Source organism: Coloeus monedula (genome assembly GCF_965178545.1).
Source record: "Coloeus monedula genome assembly, chromosome: 2".
Lineage (NCBI taxonomy): Eukaryota > Metazoa > Chordata > Aves > Passeriformes > Corvidae > Coloeus > Coloeus monedula.
Window position 1 is genome coordinate 73,129,641 of NC_138782.1, and position 19,443 is coordinate 73,149,083.

The window sequence follows — 19,443 nt, forward strand, 5'->3', positions numbered from 1 at the left end:
AAACTTCTTTTCACAACTTAACGTATAAACCCTAACATTTCTTTCAAATAACCCTGTTGAGCAAGGAATTATTCCTGTGTGCAAAATAAGCCAACAGGAGCTGAAATCTATTGCCTCTTGTGAATTAAAAGCTCATTACTGTTTATTGGCATGCTGCATGTGCACTTTGGAGAGCCTCACTGATTCTTCATAATAATCTGTTTTCAACTGAAAAAAAAATTAAATGGCAGCAATGGGAGGTGAATGCAAGTTCTGCATCACACTCTTGGCAGCAATCTGTCCCAAGACAGACTCCCTGTTACAGCAGCTGTGACTGCCCATCTTCAGCAGTGACTCACACCAAACAAGTGAGAGGCTCGTGAGAACTTTGCTTAGAGATGTTTGGGGTGAATTTATACTGCCAAATATCTCACATTTCTTTGTTGCATTGGGAAACTAGTTTCTGTCACATGCAAGAACGTGACACACCAGGGGAGAGAGGAGACATTTTGCCTGAATTTTTTCTTCCTCCTCCTCACTTCTGTTGTCCCTTCCTCACCTTCCTCCAGAGGAGAGAGCAACTTTGAGGCCAAGGAGCTCAGTTGCCACTGGAATGAAACATTAGGAACTCGCAAAGCTGAAAAGATGCAACTACTCATGGACTTCTTTGGATTAGAAAAACAGAGACCCTGACTTAGTAAAAGGAATATGCCTTCATCTGAAAAACAAGTGGAGAGGGAAAAGGGTTTTAGACTATCTTTTGGCAACACATGACCTTGGGCCCCAGCATGCCTATCTACAGCTAACACACATAGTCACTGTTGCAGCAATAATTCCAGGGCATACAGCAGCAGCAGCAGTAATTCTCCTGCCTAGACGCTAGCAGCAGAGACCAGTGGTTTAATTTTGCAGATTTAAAAGGGGGAGAAATAACGCCAGTACCTAAAGCAGCCTTAGAATTGATCAAAGAGCTCTGCCTTCAGTGTCAGCCCTTTCACTGCATGCCTGCTGAGCACTGCCTTTTCCAGGGAGTACATCTAAATGTCAGGAAACAGGCAGAGAAACTTAGATTCTGAAGTTCACCTTACTTTGCATTGCAGCACTGTATATGTGAAAAATGCGGTTTATTGTGCATAAACAATAAAAGACAAGAAACTTAGCTTCTTGACAGCACAAAGAGATGTTCTGGACAAACAGTGAGAAAGGGGTCACTGCAGCTCTGTCATGTTTGCTTTGGAGGCTGTGAGGGGGAAGGGAGTCAAGAGGAGGAAACTGCAACAATCAAAACAGAAGAAGGGGCCCATATGGACGTACTTCAGGATCATGGATGGAGTGAGAAATGCAGATTTCATAGGTGATGTGTTGCAACACAGAAAGAATTATGGGATTATCAAGAGGGAAAGTTGGTACAAAACAAGATTTTGTCATAAAGCATGCATACTCCCTGTTAACTTCTACTAAAAACTTTATGTCTACTTCCCCTTAATTACTTTGTGCTTATCTTGGGGGGGGGGGGGGGGAGGGGAAGATCAAGTAAATGGGATATGACTGAAAGTCAAACAAAACAAGAAATGAAGAAGAGATGCCTTAGAAATTTCTTGATCAGAGAACATCTGCTCTGTTCACTGACTGCTATGAGTAGATGATGCCCATGTTATTTAGGACAAATCTTAATCCCAGATTACCTATAAATTTTTCCTCTCCCAATACCCACCTTCATTTCTTTGCCCACACAGAACTTAGATTCCTCCTGCCTGCCATGATCTCCAAGATAATCAATTTCCAACCTCATCAGGTAGGTCTCTAAGAAACCCTATGTGCTCCCAAAATTTTGGAGTTTTTGACAGATTCTTCTCACTATGTTCTGTATAGATGTGTGAGAGCAAAGCTGTTCTTGCTATATAGTGTTAGTCATATTGCTAACTTGGAACATTCATCCTTTTAGAAAGGCAATCCTACAGAGACTTCACATTCAGAAGCCTCATGTCTCTTTTCCATGTACATTTTTAGGAAACCTGACTTCTGATGCAACTGACCTATTTCTCAGCCATGTCTTTGGATTGCATCTGGGATGTGTCAGCACTGCTAGAGGCACTTTAGCAAAGTTCAAGAGGAGGAGATAAATTGCACTGGGGGACACGGGAGAACTCTCTGCACCATGTGTAATACACATGTTAACATATATTATGTATGGCTCTGTTATATATATAATGCACAGCTAACATTTTCCACTTTCTTCTCTTTAATAATGAAAACATCTCTAACAGAGTTCTGCTCTAGTCTCCTTACCCTGCTCCCCTGCTCCTTCATGTTTGATAGCATCTAGAATAAGCCTTTTTTCTGCTGGCTGGAGGATGCAGCAGTCAGTGTGATATCCAATGTGTCTGCCATGTCCTCTTTTCATGCTCTTTTCTAACCCTCCCCAGCTGCAACTAAAACAGTGGTGGAGGGAAACCCTCACAATCAAACCCAGAAAGCACTTACTGAAAACAAATAAGGTTGCTAAGGAACTGTGAAGATAAGCTCAAACCTACCAAATCCAGGAAGTTCATATGCTCTTTTTAAATGCACACCACTCATTGCTCTCTTTGCTCTCAGTGCTCAGTCTGTCATGCTATACTAGCACAGAGCTAAGGCTGTGAGTGTGTGCATGCAGGACAGATACCCAAAAATGTGGGAATCCCAAGAACCTAGCAGGTTTCAGCACTCAGTATCTACCTCTCTTCCTGCTTTTTATAATTACACCACACCTAAAAAGAGCCAAGAAGACTTAAAGTGCAGGTAGGCTGTATGTTATATGTGTATCAGCAGTTATCTATAATGACAGGAGCCTGGCTAGCAGCAGCAGCCAAAGACACCAGCTGCACAGCTGGGCAACATCAGCATAGAGACCAAGGGTCCACAGAAGGCACAAATTGTACCCTCCTTGCCCTTGCCATCCTGCCAGCTAGACTAAAGAGAGTGTGGGCTTGACTGCTGATTTCCAACTTCACCTCTGTTTTTCTGCACAGGCACAGCCTCAGCAGCCATACCTTGCCCACAGGGATTTTCTTCAAACCGAAGTTATTACTAAGCTCAACCCATAAATAAAGCTAACTCCTGTGTGTTGGGAGGTAGGAAGATGAAAGCCAGAGGAAAGGGATGAACATGCCAGTTATGCCTTGTCTATCCCAGGCAACCCCTGGGGCCATGTTTATGTGTTTTCAGAGCCCGGTAAACTCTGGAAGCAAGGAGCAATTGAGGTAAAGCAAGCCCCTTTCATCAGCTGCCCTTTGAGTACTGCACGTTCTGTTCCTCATGCACACAGCTACAGACAAATTTCCCTACACTTTGAAAGACTCTGGGAAATAAGAACATTCCACTAGAAAGATTATATTTAGCCCTCCTATCACCATTCACCTTGAGTTAAATCAGGTATTTGGAATGCAGCCATTGCCTACGGAGCAGATGGGAGGCTATACCTGCTGTACCCTGAAATGACACCAGCCACCAGCCTTGTGGCTTTATCAGTGCTTCACAGCAAGGCTGAAACTTCTCCAAAGGGCATGAGGTGATCTCGTTTGTTAACTTGGCCTCATCCTATCTCATCATACAGAGCAGAGCAGTTCATTTCTGCTGTGAAAAACAAGAGAGCATTTCCACTTCCCACTCAAGAATTTGCACCAAAATGGCACTACTTTGAGTACTACAAAGTATTTATCATACATACAGCAAGTTTTAATCCTTGCTAACAACATAACCTGAAAGTGATTGGCATGAAAAAGCATAATCTAAATATTCTTATGCTACATCCAGAAGAATTTCTCCTTGTCTCACACATCTGGTACATTTTGTCCGCCACATAGCTGTATTTCACCCATACAAAAAGCTACATATAAAAGGGTATGCACACCAACAGCCACAGGTGATGGACATCAGGAACTTTAAGTTCCACCTGCAAAGGACGAATAAATGCTCCCCACTGACTGATTTCCCATGCTCAAGGACTCCTCACCTCTCTGAAGCTTTAAGTAACCACTCTCAGGTGTTGGAAGGTGTAGTAGCCCCAACCTGTCCAAGACTCCTCGTCATACAAGGAGCAAACCAGCATCAGCATTAAAAAAACCCACACCAGGATGCAACAGCTTCTGAGAGCTCTACTGAACAACAGTTTCACTTTTTACATTAAGAGGCTACAGGATTTTATATGGTCTACAGTACTGCTAAGAAGTTAAGTTTTAAAACCCAAATTAAGCACCAAAATTAGCTTCCAAATTAGGAAAATTTTGAAAATTACAGTCTTTTAAACTACGGGCACACTGTCTTTTATGAATTTACAGTATTTTACTATTACTTTTATGACTTAAAGCTTGTAAAAGACAGCATTGCCTGCTAGTATGGTTCTTCTCCAGCTTTCAGACAAAAGCCTACTGATTTGTACTTCAGAAAGATACAGTAGGAAATACAAATCTGAAGAAATTTATGGAATCATCAATTTCTCAAGCATGTGGTTATAGATTGGAGAAAAGGGTTTGGAGAGAGCCATGCAAATACATCAATGATGAATATGTTTGTGCCCCCAAAATGAACCCAAACTTTTAAAGCCCTCCCTTTTTCACACCACAGATTTTATCAAACGAGTACTGCAAGAATGTCATGGGTGGCATTTGCACAGCCACAATTACAGCTCAGCCCAACCGTAAGGAAAGCAAAGCTGCCCAACAGCTTCCATCCAGGATGCAGAAGACAATTGAAAATAACAAACCACCTATTTCTGATGTGACATTTCAGCTGATTAGAAAACGAGCAAGAAAAGATCAAGTATTAAAAACATAAGTAGGATGAGCAAGCTTGCTGTGTTCATGATAACGTGTGTATACTTCTATAATAATTATGCTTTTAAAGGGCAGAGTAACAACTTCCAAAGAGACAAGCAGAATTTTAAAAGCCAGGTTTTTCAATATGTTCCAAAGCAGAACACCACACCTAAGTCTCACTAAACTCTTAAATTCTCATCCCCTTTAAACAAGTCTTTAGCTGAATCTGCACTAACTCATGAGCACAAACTTGGGAGGAAATCAGGGTAAGAAAAAAAAATATCTGTAAAAATGTACCTTTCATGGTTGCTTCACATATTTCCATTCTAGGCACAAATCAAGCAGCAAAGATTGAAATTCAACCTGTGCAGGTTTCATTTATGCCTGAAGTAAATATCAGGTACTTTGCTACCATGGTGATGAACACAGTAAAAACACCTTAAGCACTCCCAGTTCTGCCAGTGCAAAGCAGGGCCTGGTGCAATAGTCAAAAGCAAAGCCTGGCCATCACACATGTATTGAGTTCACACCTTAGAAAATGGTTTAAAGTTTATTGAGTGTTGCAGTTGTGCAAAATCTGAAATACATAAACAATAAATGAACAGAGAAGTTGTGCATATTATGTGCATTCACTGCTCTGGTCCTGCACAGAATTTGTAAGAACTGACTGATCAAGGGCTCAAACATAACAGCAATAAAACTAAAGTTTCTGGGGGAAGGGAACCTCAATCCATCCCACTCTGACCAGTTTGATGACAGCAAGAGATGCCCAAAGCCTGGACAGGGATTGCAGGTCAACAGGAGAGCACCCGAAGGGCAGCACAGAGGAATTTCAACCTCTCCCACCAGCAAGCCACTTCATTGGAGATGCAATTTAAATGCCTCTATGTTAAAAGCACAAAGCATGGGGGATATTAGGAAGAAATTCTTCCCTGTGTGGGTGGTGAGGCACTGGAACGGGTTGCCCAGAGAAGCTGGGGATGCCCCATCCCTGGAAGTGTTCAAGCTCAGGTTGGATGGGGCCTTGAGCAGCCTGGTCTAGTACAAGGTGTCCCTCCTCATGGCAAGGGGGTTGGAACCAGACAATCTTAGTCTCTTCCAATCCACTCTGTGAAACTGTCCAGGAAATGAGTCACCTGTTTGACTCCCCTATATTCCTTATACCAAGAAACAAATACTCAGCTTTGGAGTATTGGTTATAGCATATATTTTATTTTAAATAACCAAGTTCCATGTTAAAGCTCAATACCCCAATGTTCCCTTTAAAATGACAAATGATTAAAAAGGTTTTTGTTACAAAACTAAAGCTAACAGCAGCTCAATCTTTTATGTCTGACAATTTATATTACAACATATATTCTAAATTTGAAAGTACAAAGAGTTTTCAAAGCTGTCCCAGACTATCAAGCTGACTTTGACTTTTTGGGAGTAGGCCCACCATCTTCAGCTGACTTCTTTGCTGGCCTCTTTTTTAAGCCTTTCATTTTCCGTGTCTGCAGTTTACTAAGATCTTGCTTCTGCATGTGGATTCGACCATAAGTTGTACCAAACACATCGTGGGAGATATTCTTTTTCTTCTTAGGCTGCAAGGAAAGAACAATGTCAGTATTTCTGAGTACAGTCCCAGGAGCTCTGGTGAGAATCAAGCGCCCAAAAGCAAGGCCTCATACATTGGCTGGAGTTTAGAGACTAAGATTTGTGCTGGGTGTTTTATGTGCTTCCAGGGGAGAGTCTGGATGCCAGCTGACCACCACAGAAGTGCTGTGGCCCCAGGAATGTCAGGTGGCCTCGATGAAAGTAAGCTCTGGTCAAATATACAACAAGTAACACTTCAGTCTTTGCTCCTCTTCACAGACAGATCTGAAAGCAATGCCCTTTCCAAGCTACATACCTTCAGGCCTTTCGGCTGTTTCAAAGACAGCTTATAAAGGTCATCTGAAGCTAAATGTGTCCTCCTCATAACCAGATCTAATGAAGGTCCCATCTCTTCCAGTTCAATTCTGGGTATTTTACAGCCAGATTTCTTCAGAAGCACTCTAGGAGGAGAAAACCAACCAAAATCAACATTGTCCCCTGTGCTAAAGATGTATCCATCTTCCTTAAGGATAGGTTTAATCCTGCACCTCAGAATACTATTAAATCAACTGCTACCACTAACTCTATTACTGGGAAAGGCATCTATCAATAACAATTCATAATAAATCAGTCCCATTACAATTTGAACACATCCAAAATATGACCTGGCAAAAGTAATTTATTATTTTTTTAAAATGAGACCAGTATAATCAGTATCACTTTTAAAACTCAGCCTCAGTACCCTGAAAGCCATATCACTTCTCAAATTCAAAACAGCACTCTGGGTATTATTAGGCATGAAAAATATTCACTTTAATTTACAGCAAAATAACCAGAGCACTATCTGAGAAAGCATTTTGGCTTTTTGTTTTTAAGAGTGAGGCTGATTTAAATGATTATGTATTAAGAGAAATCAAAATCACATGGAACACTATGTGTGCTATGAATGTTCACAGCCTCCTAAGTCAGGGAGTGAACTGTGAGGGTAAACACCAATGCAACAAGAAAGATTGCCTTATCCTGCCTTTTCCTGGTTTTCCTTGTGCGTCTCTGTCTGCAGCCTACCCCCTGTTATTCCCTGACAAACACCTAAGTGAGGAGAGTCCTAGAAATCAGCCTGAGAACAGACTAAGTCCATGAAGTCTATGACAGTACCCAGAATTCACTAAGTTAATTCACACCACCTTACTAATCTAGCCATATGGAAGAGCAATCCTCTGAGCCAGGAGGAGCTCAACAAGGAAGGAGGCAGCAGACTTAGGGCTCAAGTGTTCTCCTGCTGTACAAGTTATGCTGGAGCACCTCTACACAATGCATGTTCTAAATGCAGCTCAAGCCAGTGCAATTTCACAATTACAGATTGAAGTTGACGAGTGTACCAAAACCCAAACAAATAGATAAAACACATACTCACTTGTAGCTTCTCATGTAAATTTTCCCATCTACAGCTGTGAAATGCAGAACATACTCTAAACCAGCCAGACGAATATTGGGCACAGTGGGACCTCTGAAGAAATCTGAGAGAGTATTACAATGAATAAATGCCAGGTTTTTTGGCTGAAAATAAAACCAACAGATGCCTATAACAAACTGGTGATGTGATGTGGGCCCATTTTGATATACGAATCTCACAAAATAGCCACTACTTAAAACTGCAGCCTGGCCAAAACACAGGACAGAAATTTAATATTGCACGTGTTAGCACGCACTGATGAATCCAAATGTGTGTGGAAATCCTGACAAGAACACAGTGACTTTCCAGAGATAATTTGGTGGAAATATACAAGCTACCTATATATATACTTCCTATCTGTAAGTGCATGAAAAAGAGCAAATACACCTTCAGAGCAGTAACTCAACATTATTAAGCTAATTGGAATAATTGCATTGTCTATGCTTTTAAATATTCGTCTCTAAAATCAGGGGAAAAAAATTATCTTATTTGCTGTTTAGACCAGTCAATGCTCAGCTAAATACAGATCAGTACAGAAAAGCCATTTGCTCAGGTATCTGTTTAAAGACATAATTCAAACCTGATACTTAAATCTTAATCATAGCCAGATTTGAAAGACTAGAAAGAGGGATCAAAACCAGTACACAGCAGATCAAAACTGCACCTTGTCTACTCTTATCTACATTTTCTCTCTCTGGGAAAAAGTTTCGATATATCATTTCTCTCATATCTCCCTCACAACAAGGCACCTCTGTCCTCTAGGTAAAGCAATATTTGTCATTATGTCTAATGTTTTCTCTATTAATAAGCAACACATCTGTGAAAATAAGATACTTCAAATACTTGCTCAGTTTGCAAAGAGAACACTGAAATACAGGTTAAATACAAAATGAGCCACCTCTCGCAAGGTTCTTATATCAGGCTATGAAAATATACTGTGCAATCAGAGAGCCTGCAATGAGCACAGCAATCTGTCCAACACACACAGAGGGTGGAGAAAGAATGTGACCTTGACCAAGAGAACAAGGTGTGCTAATAAACATGACAGGGCAATGCTGAAATATAGGAGAACTGTTAACAGATGCAAAACACATCACTCTTTCCCACTCTGTCGTGTTTTCAGATCCCTTGGCTACTTGTCTTTTCCTTCACTACCTTTTTGCAAGAGAATCAGCACTGGAGTAACATCCAAAACACAGTTTTGCTGGCAAATACCAGCTGGAGTCAGCCCAGGAAACTTCCTTGGTCAATTAAACACTCTCTTCTCCTTTCGAGTCTAACTTGCAGTTAGTGGAAAAGTTGCAAATATAACATTTTGTTTGCCTGTGGCATATTTTTCCCTTCAATTAGCTCTCTGCAGGTACACAAGCTTACATTCATAGTGGTTTTATTGGCAACACTTCATATTTTCCTGTGGCATCATACATCTTTTTACCCACAGGATGATCTCTTCCAATAAACGCAGGTGGTCAGGAATTTGTTTCCTGGCAACACTGAACAGCTGCAGAAACCTTACACTTCAGTATACCCAGAGAGTTGAAATTTTTTTAACGTACTCTTAATTTACAACTCTTGCTTTGGTTGGACTAGAGACTTGCTTTCTCCTTTCTTTCCATCCCTAGTTCTCCCTCCCCCTTGTCCTCAAACATGTTTCCAGAATGTCAAATTTACTCTTTCCTACAGAGAGCTTTTCAGGACCTTTCTATTTCCAGATTAAATTGATAATTGATTGTGGAATGTAAGTCTTTCTGTATCAATTCGTAACCAAAAGCTGGTAACACTGTAATCTATGCAGCTATGGTTAGATGAGTGCAGTTCAAACTGTATCCCAGACATTTCCCAGCCATCCCCTTTTCCTGACCAGAAAAAGCCCTCAAATCTTTTCAAACACTCAAAAGCAGTCTGTGTGAGGAAGGCTGTTTGAAGACCAAGGTGACAGCCAATCTAAAATTGCAGAGATGTCCTGCAAACCAACGTTTTAGAAAGTGTATAAGCAAGCCCTATAGTGTCTGGCCATTTTTAGGCTAAAATAGATGTGCAGTAACTGAACTAATAACAAGCAGGCAGTGTTGTAAGAATTGAAACATCTTATAGATACAGGCATTAAATGTTATTAGCATTTCATTAACTGCATTCCAAGACTTACATCATAAATGAACTCCTACACTGCCACATCAGAGGGCAATGAAAACCAAAAGAGAAAAAATGGGATGTCTTTGTCTTTCAGGTCTCCAAAGAAAATGCATCTGTCATTTATTCCTCCTAAACAGCATCCTTTCACTTCACAGTTTAACCAGACTATAGCATTTGGTTACCATGAAGACAATAATTCACCTTTGCTCTTAGTTTTACAAAGAAACTGCTGTAAGATGATTGTACAAACATGCATAAGCCCTTTTGATATCACAAAAGACAATGAAAGCTTGGTTGTTCCTCGGCATCACTGGCATCACACTACTTTGGCAACAAGAAGCTATCAGCTATCTAATATTCCCTCTGGAATCCCAACAATACTGGTACAGCAACAAAGTATTTGCAGCTGTTGTTATAAAGACATTCTCCTATCTTTCTTAGCAAGAGTAGCAGCTTAAAGGTACCACCTTTTGCAGAAATGGAACAAATCACTTCTTCCTTATCAGTTAAGTGCAGTTTTGAAGCAGGTCAGATTAATACCCAAAATATTTTAATTGGTTAGTGATACCTTCAAGCTTTTATTCTCCTTAACCTTTTTCTTTGTCTATTGTTTTGCATCTAGGTATTTCACAGAAGTCAGCAGAACAATTAAGACCTGGAGTACTTGGCATACGTTCAAGAAGGAAGACTGGGTGTGGAGTACATTTGACTGCCAAGTCATTAATGGCTAATAAATAGGAGAGGAGAAAGGACAGACAAACATCAAGAGAAATAGGAAGGACTATTCAGTTATTTGGCAACTATCTTACTATGCCTGTCTCCCATTTCAGCTGTTTGACCATGGGGTGCAGAAGCACATCTGGATTCCCATCACTGTGCACATGCCTGAACAAGATACACCCCAGAAAAGGCATCTGCTTCCTGCAGCGTAAATACTCATTGACAGTGACACAAACATGCAGCAGTAAAACTCACTTATCTTCGTATTCAATCATCTTCAAAGATGTATAAGCTCAGTTACCACCCTTTCATCCATCCCCAAGAATCAGTCAGCTGCACTGAGAGGATGAAAATTTACTCCTCTCCTGCTCCCTTTCAGTCTCATTCCAGCTGAAACATCTTGCTTTAAGGAATAATACTAAGGAAAACAATTCTCATTTTTAGGGTCTGTTTCTAAAGAGCAGTCATTTACCCGTTTGCTTAGAAACCTAGAAAACCAAGAATGGAACCAAAAGAACAAGACTGTTCTTATTGGGCCAGGCTCGGGCCCACTAGTTTAGGGAAAAAAAAAAAAAAAATAAAGAAAAAAAAGAGGGAGTAATCTACTTTTACGACAACTATTAAAAAGAAAAAACACACCACCCTACTTTCTATATCTAATTCTACCAAGCAAGATGCAATTCTTAAGTGTCAAGAGACACAGTATTCAGACTTCTGTGTCTGAAAAAGCTACAATGTGCTTCATCTTCCAGAGCCTCCAACCTTAGGATAGTAAAAAATTTCATGCCAGTTTGTTTCCTAAGCTCCAAGCCTGCCTTAAAGTTAGGGCACAACTATTATCTACAGCTGATTTTTACTGCACCTGTTCTTTCCAAGTATCCTAAGCAACGGCACACTTGTTAGAATTGGTGGAATTTCCAACAGAAAAAGCTTTCATTACAAAAACAGAAGCTGAATTATACTGATTTGACTTTTCTGTAAGCAAAAATATCCCACTTTCTGAACTTAGTCCACTGATTTCAATTTAGATACTTCAAAACATTATTTGGTTAGAAAAGTGATGACCCACTACAGTTATAAGGCCAAGACTTTTTGGAAAATGACAGTTTTCCCACAATCAAAGTAATGAATTCTAGTGAAAATGAAGTTTCATCTTCAGAGTCTTTTAGGACAGTTTTTTTCCTCCCTTTAATAGTCCTCATGATTAGTTAACTTTAATTTGATGTGACATGAAACCTACAAGTGCTAATTCTTGTGTTCTTTCTGTGCTGAACACAAGCAAACATTTATTGACAAACTAGCTTTTCCCAACAGATCATATTACTACAGATCTATGCAATCCTACTGCCCAAATCATCAAAATACTGACCAATAAGAAGGCTCTTCAGTCTTCTGTATTCTTCATTCACGTCAAACACATCACCAGCAAATATCAACATAGGTTTTGTCCCTTCAGGACATTTACTGTTCTGTGGAATAAGAATTTTAAAATAACAAAAATTCAGACAGTGTTAGGGAACATATTCTTGATTTGATAGGTGGCCAGCCATTCAACACTGAATGAAAAACTTCTGTGACCTGTGCTCAATAGGGACAGAATAGACCAACGAAATTAAATTAAAAAGCAGAGCATAAAATTAACATTCTGAAGAACAGAAACTACCATCCTCATACACTGCATGAAACACTTTTTTAAAAAAAAAACTGGATTCACTTCAGGGCACATAAAAAATTGCAACCAAAAAAATCCACCACTAGGTGTCGCTGAAATACTGAATCAGCAATTCCTTACCTTGATATCTTTTAGGGAAACAAACTTCTCAACGCCCAGCTCAATCATGTCTAGCACGTGGTAGTCAAACATGCGACCTGTGAGAGCAAAAAAAGAAAAACCAGCTACTTAAATATTCACTGAACACCCCATCATCCCAATAAAAACCCAAGTGAGAGTTATTACCTATTATCAGGTTGTTAGGTCGCTTCTTGTTATGAGAGCCAAAGAGAAACAGAGAACAATCTGATTTTTTGGAAAAGAATTCCTGCAATTGAGGAAAAGAATAAAACTTATGAGTTTCAGTTCACAAGATTTAAAATATTCTGCAAAGGTATATGGCACAAACACATGAGTTTAGGAGCTGCTTAATGAGAAGAGCAACTGCACTTACCAGAAGAGTTTTGAGCATGTCATGGGTGTTTTTCAGCACTTAACGCTAAAACTGACAGCTGGATTCAAGACTCAAATAATTTCTTTTTTTATTTCCTATTGCATCTTAAAAGTCAAGTCAGGCAATTTTTTCTTGCCATTTTATCTATAACACTCTTTTTTATAATTCCTCATTATTTGCTTTTACACAAGATACTTCCAACCACTTCTCCTTGCCTGACAAGTAAGTATTTGCAAGCTGGCTGCTGCTGTAATGCCTCATTGTAGTTTCCCAAATAAGCTTCATGCAGCATATTAGCTTTGCCTGACAGCTTCTGAACAAGCAGTTAATTCCCTCAACAGCAAGTCTAACAACATCTGCACTTGGCACAGGAGTCCTACTACACAGCAACTTCATGTCAATTTATTATTTAAGACTAAGATGCTACTTAAAACCAAGCCAGTGGTGACTATCACAGAGATCTTTTCTCCAGGAGGAATAGATCAGAGAACCTGTTGTATCCAGAGTCAACATGACAGCAGTTCTTTCTAAAGATGTCCAGCTCCAAAGTCCTTTTATGCACTTCTGCCTCCCAGGGCAGCTCATCTTGTGCATCAACAGTGGTTCAATGATATACACACACACACAACTTATCCAGTGCTTCCCACAAGTACGTACCTTGTACCAAGTATGAACTTGGCAGTTGTGAAGCACAGAAGGACACTTCACCTCCCACCCCTGCAACAGCAGCAGCTCAGAGAGACATTGCAGCTCTGCCCCTCTGGGAGGTCAGAGACACCTGGAGAGGCTGGGTTAATTGCACGTACAAATCACACAGCTCAGCACCGAGTTCTGCCACCAGATCCCTGAGAAATGCTGACTCTAGACAGGCCAAAAACAGGCCAGAGGGGACTCCCCTTGAACCATGTGCTCACACAGCTGTTAATCACTGTGTGTTGATATCTGTATACTCTCCAATAGCTGTGTATTTTATTAAAAAGATGCAAAAAACTCAAAATGCCTCAAATCTGCCCTGCATATACTGCAACAACACATACATTGCAAAACTGCCCTTTTAAAAAATGCCTCTAGCCAGTTAACCAGGACTGCTAAATGACTGAAAGGGGCTTGGTGAGCTTTTCCACTCAGTCCCTAAGCACCCTTGATGGATCCCATGCAGCCCCATAGACATGTGTGTCTAAGTGGTGTAGCAGGTCACCAACCATTTCTTCCTGGATTATGGAGGCTTCATTCTGCTCCCTGTCCCTCTTTTCCAGCTCAGGGGTCTGGGTACCCAGAGAGCAACTGGTGTTGCTATTGCAGACTGAGGCAAAGAAAGCATTAAGTACCTCAGCCTCTTCCTCACCCTTTGTCCCTGTGTTTCCCTCTGCATTCAGTCAAGGATGGAGATTCTCCTTAGCCCTCATTTTGTTGGTGATGTAATTGTTAGAACATTTTGTATTGTCTTTTATGGCAGTAACCAGATTAAATTCTAGTTGGGCTCAGGCCCTTCTAACTTTCTCCCTGCATACCCTCACAATATCTTTGTGGCCCTTCTGAGTAGCCTGGCACTTCCAAGGGCAATATACTCTTTTTATCCCTGAGTTCCAGCCAAAGCTCTGGTCATACAGGCTATTCTTCTTCCCTGATGGTTCATCTTTTGGCACACAAGGCTAGCCTGCTCAAAATTGTCATAAGAGAAAACACTGTTTATACTTACCAATGATGTTTGGTCCTCAAAAGGCCTGGTAATATTTTTCCTGAGAGGAGGGGAAAAAAACAAGTTAAAATAAAAAAAACCAAAACAGTCCCAGATAGCCACTTCTAATTAGTTCTCTGATAATAAAAAGTTCTGCATTCCACCAGAAACTCCAGCAGTAGAAGCTCAGTTTGAGTTCAAACCACAAGTCATATTAATACTGCCAGGAATGCCTTAGTGCCACTATTGCCATTTTAAGTACTTTCCTCCATATTTCCTGTCTCCTGGGGCCTGACTTCCAGAACACCAGTACTGGTGACACACCATGAACAACTGCCTTTGCCTGTTCATTCAGTGTTAAATTTAGCTATTACAACTGTCTCTGCACTACATTCATACAGACACTGGGTTCCCATTTTGAGCAAGACTTAGACCTGAAGCCTGCTCTGTACCACCTGCCACAGAACAGGGCACAGCACTGATGCTGATCACACATAGCTTGTTTCCAGTCTATTGGAAATTATAATCAATCAGTCACCTTCTGCACCCTGGTCATTGTTCAAGCCCCCATGGTAGCCAGCATCTTTATTCATGCTCTGAAATTACCAAAAGCTGTCTGTCAGAAGAGTCAAAGATGTCAAAGTGAGACCACTTACCTTTTATACAGTACAGCAAAAGGCTTCTTCACAGCATACTGCAAAACACAAAGTTTAACACATGTCATCTCTAAAACATGCACAGCACTGTTGTTTCTATAACCCAATAGTTTACAGGATCACATGAAACAGTAACTGGGCAGATCAGGCTAGAAGAAGGTACCTCAAAAGGCCTGCTCACAGTAATACCCTTCCAGCAGGTGACAATCTTGTTTCCAAATTAATTGCACAAGGAATTATTTGTAGAAACTAAGAAATAACAAAATAACTGAGAAATAGCTGAAATCAAAGCCATGTAATGCAATCCCTCTGCTTCTAAGGGGCATAAGGAAAAACAGGGAGAGAACAACAATTTGATTATAAGAGGCATAAAGTAATAGGAAAACAACAAAGCAAAGAGAAAAAGGAGTGTAGGAACAGCTATAATATTTTAAGCTATGGAGTTAGGAGACATGATTGGTAGTTTAACATTTTAGGAGAGGCTGAAGCTTCCCTATCAATACAGTCAGTTAACAGGATTCTGGGATATGACTTAGCTGTGTGATACAGTCCCAGTTCTGTACCTAATCCTCTTGTTTTCAAATGGACTTAGCAACACTTCACCTTACATACTGGACAATTGTGGAAAAAATAAAGAGAGGAAGCTCAAAACTTCTGGCAAAGAAGAAACTGGAAGAAAATAATCTCCATTAAGAAGTAGGTAATGACACCTTTGGAGTACTGGTCAGTCTGAGATTTGAGGTACAGGGAGAGTATGAAAATAGAGATAGTGCAGCAGAGACAGCAAACTGTAAGAAAGAAAGAGGAAGGTTGCATGCTATGGCCAACAACTTACAATGTCTTTAAGCACTTCGGTCACTGTTAAGTTTGCATTTCCTCCTTTTATGAGCATAGCATTTTTTGTATTTTCATTTAGCTTGGGTTCTCTCTTCTCAAGAAATCTTTTTGCTCTCTTAGTTTTAGGCTTTCTGTAACAATAAATTAATAGTTAAAAACTTAATATACGTAACAAGACCTGACACTGCAGGAAACAGTGAAACCAAACAAGAACTGGAACAAACTGTGTTCAAGTAATTTATTTCAATGACTTAATCCCAACCTGCAGAATTACAACCAATGCCTCAGGTGAATGTGTTTTACTGCCACTCCTCTTCCTCTCTGTCCCCCCAAATTAGCAAAGGTGATTTTACAGTCTTGTGCTTTTCAGTTTCTGCTAATTTAGAGCTCAAGCTACACTAGAATTCCCAGCCTACTGACAGGCTGAAGGCTTCGCCTCACACCAGCTCCCTCCACAAGCCAGAGACTTGCTTTTGAGAAGAAAACAAAGTTACTCAAAGACCACCAATGGCACCCAAAATAAAAGCACAAGTATAGCACATCTATTGTCAGGAAGCAGCAAGCAGCACTGGGCACTATCCAGGTGAAATACCCCAGCCTTCACAGGGGCACACACCTTATACACATCGGTGGCTACATGGCTTAAGAATCACACTTCTCCACTAGATTACCTTCTGAATAAAGCATTAATTTTAATTTCTTCTTTAAAACAAACAACCACACCCGTTCCCCCCCCCCCCCCCCCCCCAACAGAATTGTCACGGTTGGAAGAGACCTCTGGAGATCATCGAGCCCAATCCCCCTGCCAAGGCAGGGTCACCTGGAGCAGATGACACAGGAACGTGTCCAGGTGAGTTTAGATTGTCTCCAGTGAGGGAGACTCCACGGTCTCCCTGGGCAGCCCGTACCAGTGCCCTGCCACCCTCCATGTAAAGAAGTTCTTCCTCAGGTTGAGGTGGGAATTCTTGTGTTTTAGTTCATGGCAATTGCTCCCCATGCAGATGTGCATGTGATGGGCATCACTGAAACTTCAGAGATGAAAAGAATTCTCTCAGGTGTACGGAAACAAACAAATTCAACACCAGCTTGTCACCGCGGTTCTTTTAAGCTACCAATTGAGTAAGGGCTGTTTGGCCACCACTAAAAAGACGGCAGAGCTCCGTTTCCTCTGTCCAGCGCGTTTTCCATAAGGCTTTTCTCTCTGCTGGCTCCCCCCACCGCAGCCCCGCGCGGGCCACCGCCCGCTCCCGTTTCCCAGTGCGGGGGTCCCCCCGGTTCACTCACACGACCCGGTCCAGCGCATCCATCGCTGCCCTCACGTGCGGCAGGATGTGCGGGAGCCGCCGTGCGGCGTCACATCCGCCGGGAGAGCGGGGCGGGGGCACGGCGCATGCGCGGGGCGCTCTGCCGGCTCCGCGCACCCGTCCCACGTGGCGAAGGGTCTGGAGGGGAATCCGTACGGGGAGCGGCTGAGGGCACTGGGTCTGTTCAGCCTGGAGCAGAGGAGGCTGAGGGGAGACCTCATTGCAGTCTGCAATATCCTCGTGAGGAGAAGAGGAGGGGCAGACACGGATCTCTTCTCTGTGGTGACCAGTGACAGGACACGAGGGAATGCCCTGAAGTTGTTGTCAGGGGAGGGTTAGGTTGGATTTTAGAAAAAGGCTCTTCACACAGAGGTTGTATGGTTGCAAAAGTTAGGATAATAATAATAATAGAAACAAAAGCTCGACCATTAGAAATAACATTTAAAATATTAAAACCCCCCAACATTATTATGAATGCACTCATAGTTTATGATACACATAAAACGTTTTCAAAAAATAATACCGATTACCAGATAAACTAGAACAAAGAAACAGCTTCAGTGTAGCTCTAAAAGAAAAGGCTGAGAAGGCCAGAAACCAATTCCACTGGAATACTCCTCGTACGTAAGGAAAAAAACTCACATACGTAGTGACAGACTAAGCAAACAGTTAAGGAAACGCGAGCGAGTTGCTGTGTTTGCATTCTGACAGAGAACAAACTCTTGGAGCACCTCTCTGTTCTCAGTGGCTGAAGCAGCCGTAGCAAGAGCGCTCGACCTCCCGCCCCCCAGCCCTCTCTGCAGGAGGCTCAGCTGCCACTAAGTGCACCGCAAACACTCCCCCCGGCACACAAGAGCATGCGTATTCCCAGGATCGTTATTCCACTTCTAATTGTCCTCTATCTCTCAGCACCACTCAAATCAAGTGTGACTGATGATGTTTTCAAACTTCCATGGTTGCAATTAAATCCAGAGGGATGGCTGAGCGATCTCCCTGAAACCTCAAATGCAACACTACCATGTAAAAGATCCCCACCCAGGCTGGAGGCACACAGGACGTCTTCCCTCTTCTTCCTCTCCCTGCCTCCCTTTCCCCTAGGATTCAAGTTGCTTCTACACAGAAAAAAAGGAGAATAATGGGATTGATGGTTTGAAACTATTGCAGTTTTAATGACTTCTCTTTACTGATCCTGTGCTGTGAACAATGCTGGGGGTGAGCTTCTCCTCTGATCATTACTAATTAAAGTATTACATAATTATGCTGGGATTAATTAGGTGTTCCTCACAGCATTGTTGCAGTTACACTGTTTTGAGGGAGGCAGAGAAAGGTACGAAAGAAGAAGGGTCTGGAAGAAAATGTTTAATGTTTAAAAACTGTTATTCTTTTAAAAATGTTATCCCAAGTGCACCACACACTCAACTGTGATATAGAACAGTGTGTGGCAGTATAAATGATGTAGCAGAATCAACCCACAGACTAGCTAGGCACCACTATGTGGTCACATGGACCAATCTGGGAACCACTGATGCATAGGTACAGGATCTTAAGTAAAAAACCCTTCAGAAAAATGCCACAGAAGATTAGAGCCAAAAAGTTACTGTGAGGAAAAAGAAAAAGGGGTTGATCACACTTCCTTTTGTATAACACACATTATATTATACAGAAAATAGGGGAAGGAGAGTGACAGATGCCTCTTCAAGACTGAGATTTCACTTGCTGACAAGTTTGCAGGGGTTTTCAAGACTTGAGTGGACAAAGCCCTGAGCAACTTGCCCTGAATTCAGTGTTGACCCTATTTTATAGAGAAAGCTAGATGAGAGACCTCCTAAAGTCCCTTCCCACATGAAAGATTTCTAAATTCCATCAAGGAGAAAAAGGACACTAGAGAGAATCTAAACTAAGCAATCTGATGACTATTCAGTCAATAAAAGTCACACTTAATTTATTTTGTTTCAATAACTGCAGTACCAGAGCAGCTCAATATGACACACAAGTGAAGCTATACTTGAAAAGTTTAGGACTTTATTTTAAACAATGATGTTTCTTTCTTTTTACAAAATGTTCCAGACTGTACAATACATCAACATTTTTCTAATGTAGGAGTTTCTTTTAATAATGTAACCATTTCCACTTGTTCAGTTTTGAGG

General features: G+C 41.3%; 1 protein-coding gene across 1 annotated transcript; it reads right to left on the minus strand.

Moving 5' to 3' along the window:
• Window positions 1–5,965: 5,965 nt before the first annotated feature.
• Window positions 5,966–17,332, minus strand: RPF2 (ribosome production factor 2 homolog). Its single transcript, XM_082302922.1, has 10 exons — window positions 17,277–17,332; window positions 15,991–16,123; window positions 15,156–15,193; window positions 14,521–14,560; window positions 12,614–12,695; window positions 12,449–12,525; window positions 12,026–12,125; window positions 7,765–7,867; window positions 6,667–6,811; window positions 5,966–6,358 (listed from the first exon to the last, which is right to left on the minus strand). Exons 1-10 carry the CDS (start codon window positions 17,297–17,299, stop codon window positions 6,179–6,181), a joined length of 921 nt encoding a protein of 306 aa, XP_082159048.1. The 5' UTR covers window positions 17,300–17,332; the 3' UTR covers window positions 5,966–6,178.
• Window positions 17,333–19,443: the final 2,111 nt, after the last annotated feature.

What these genes read in the sequence shown, in the direction of transcription:
- RPF2 (XM_082302922.1), bottom strand. Translation starts at nt 17,299, where the DNA reads ATGGATGCGCTGGACCGGGTCGT. An exon ending in TTGAGGACCAAACATCATTG is followed by an intron (nt 12,696 to 14,520) that starts GTAAGTATAAAC and finishes CCTCAATTGCAG; the next exon opens with GAATTCTTTTCCAAAAAATC. An exon ending in ATTTACATGAGAAGCTACAA is followed by an intron (nt 6,812 to 7,764) that starts GTGAGTATGTGT and finishes TTCTCCTCCTAG; the next exon opens with AGTGCTTCTGAAGAAATCTG.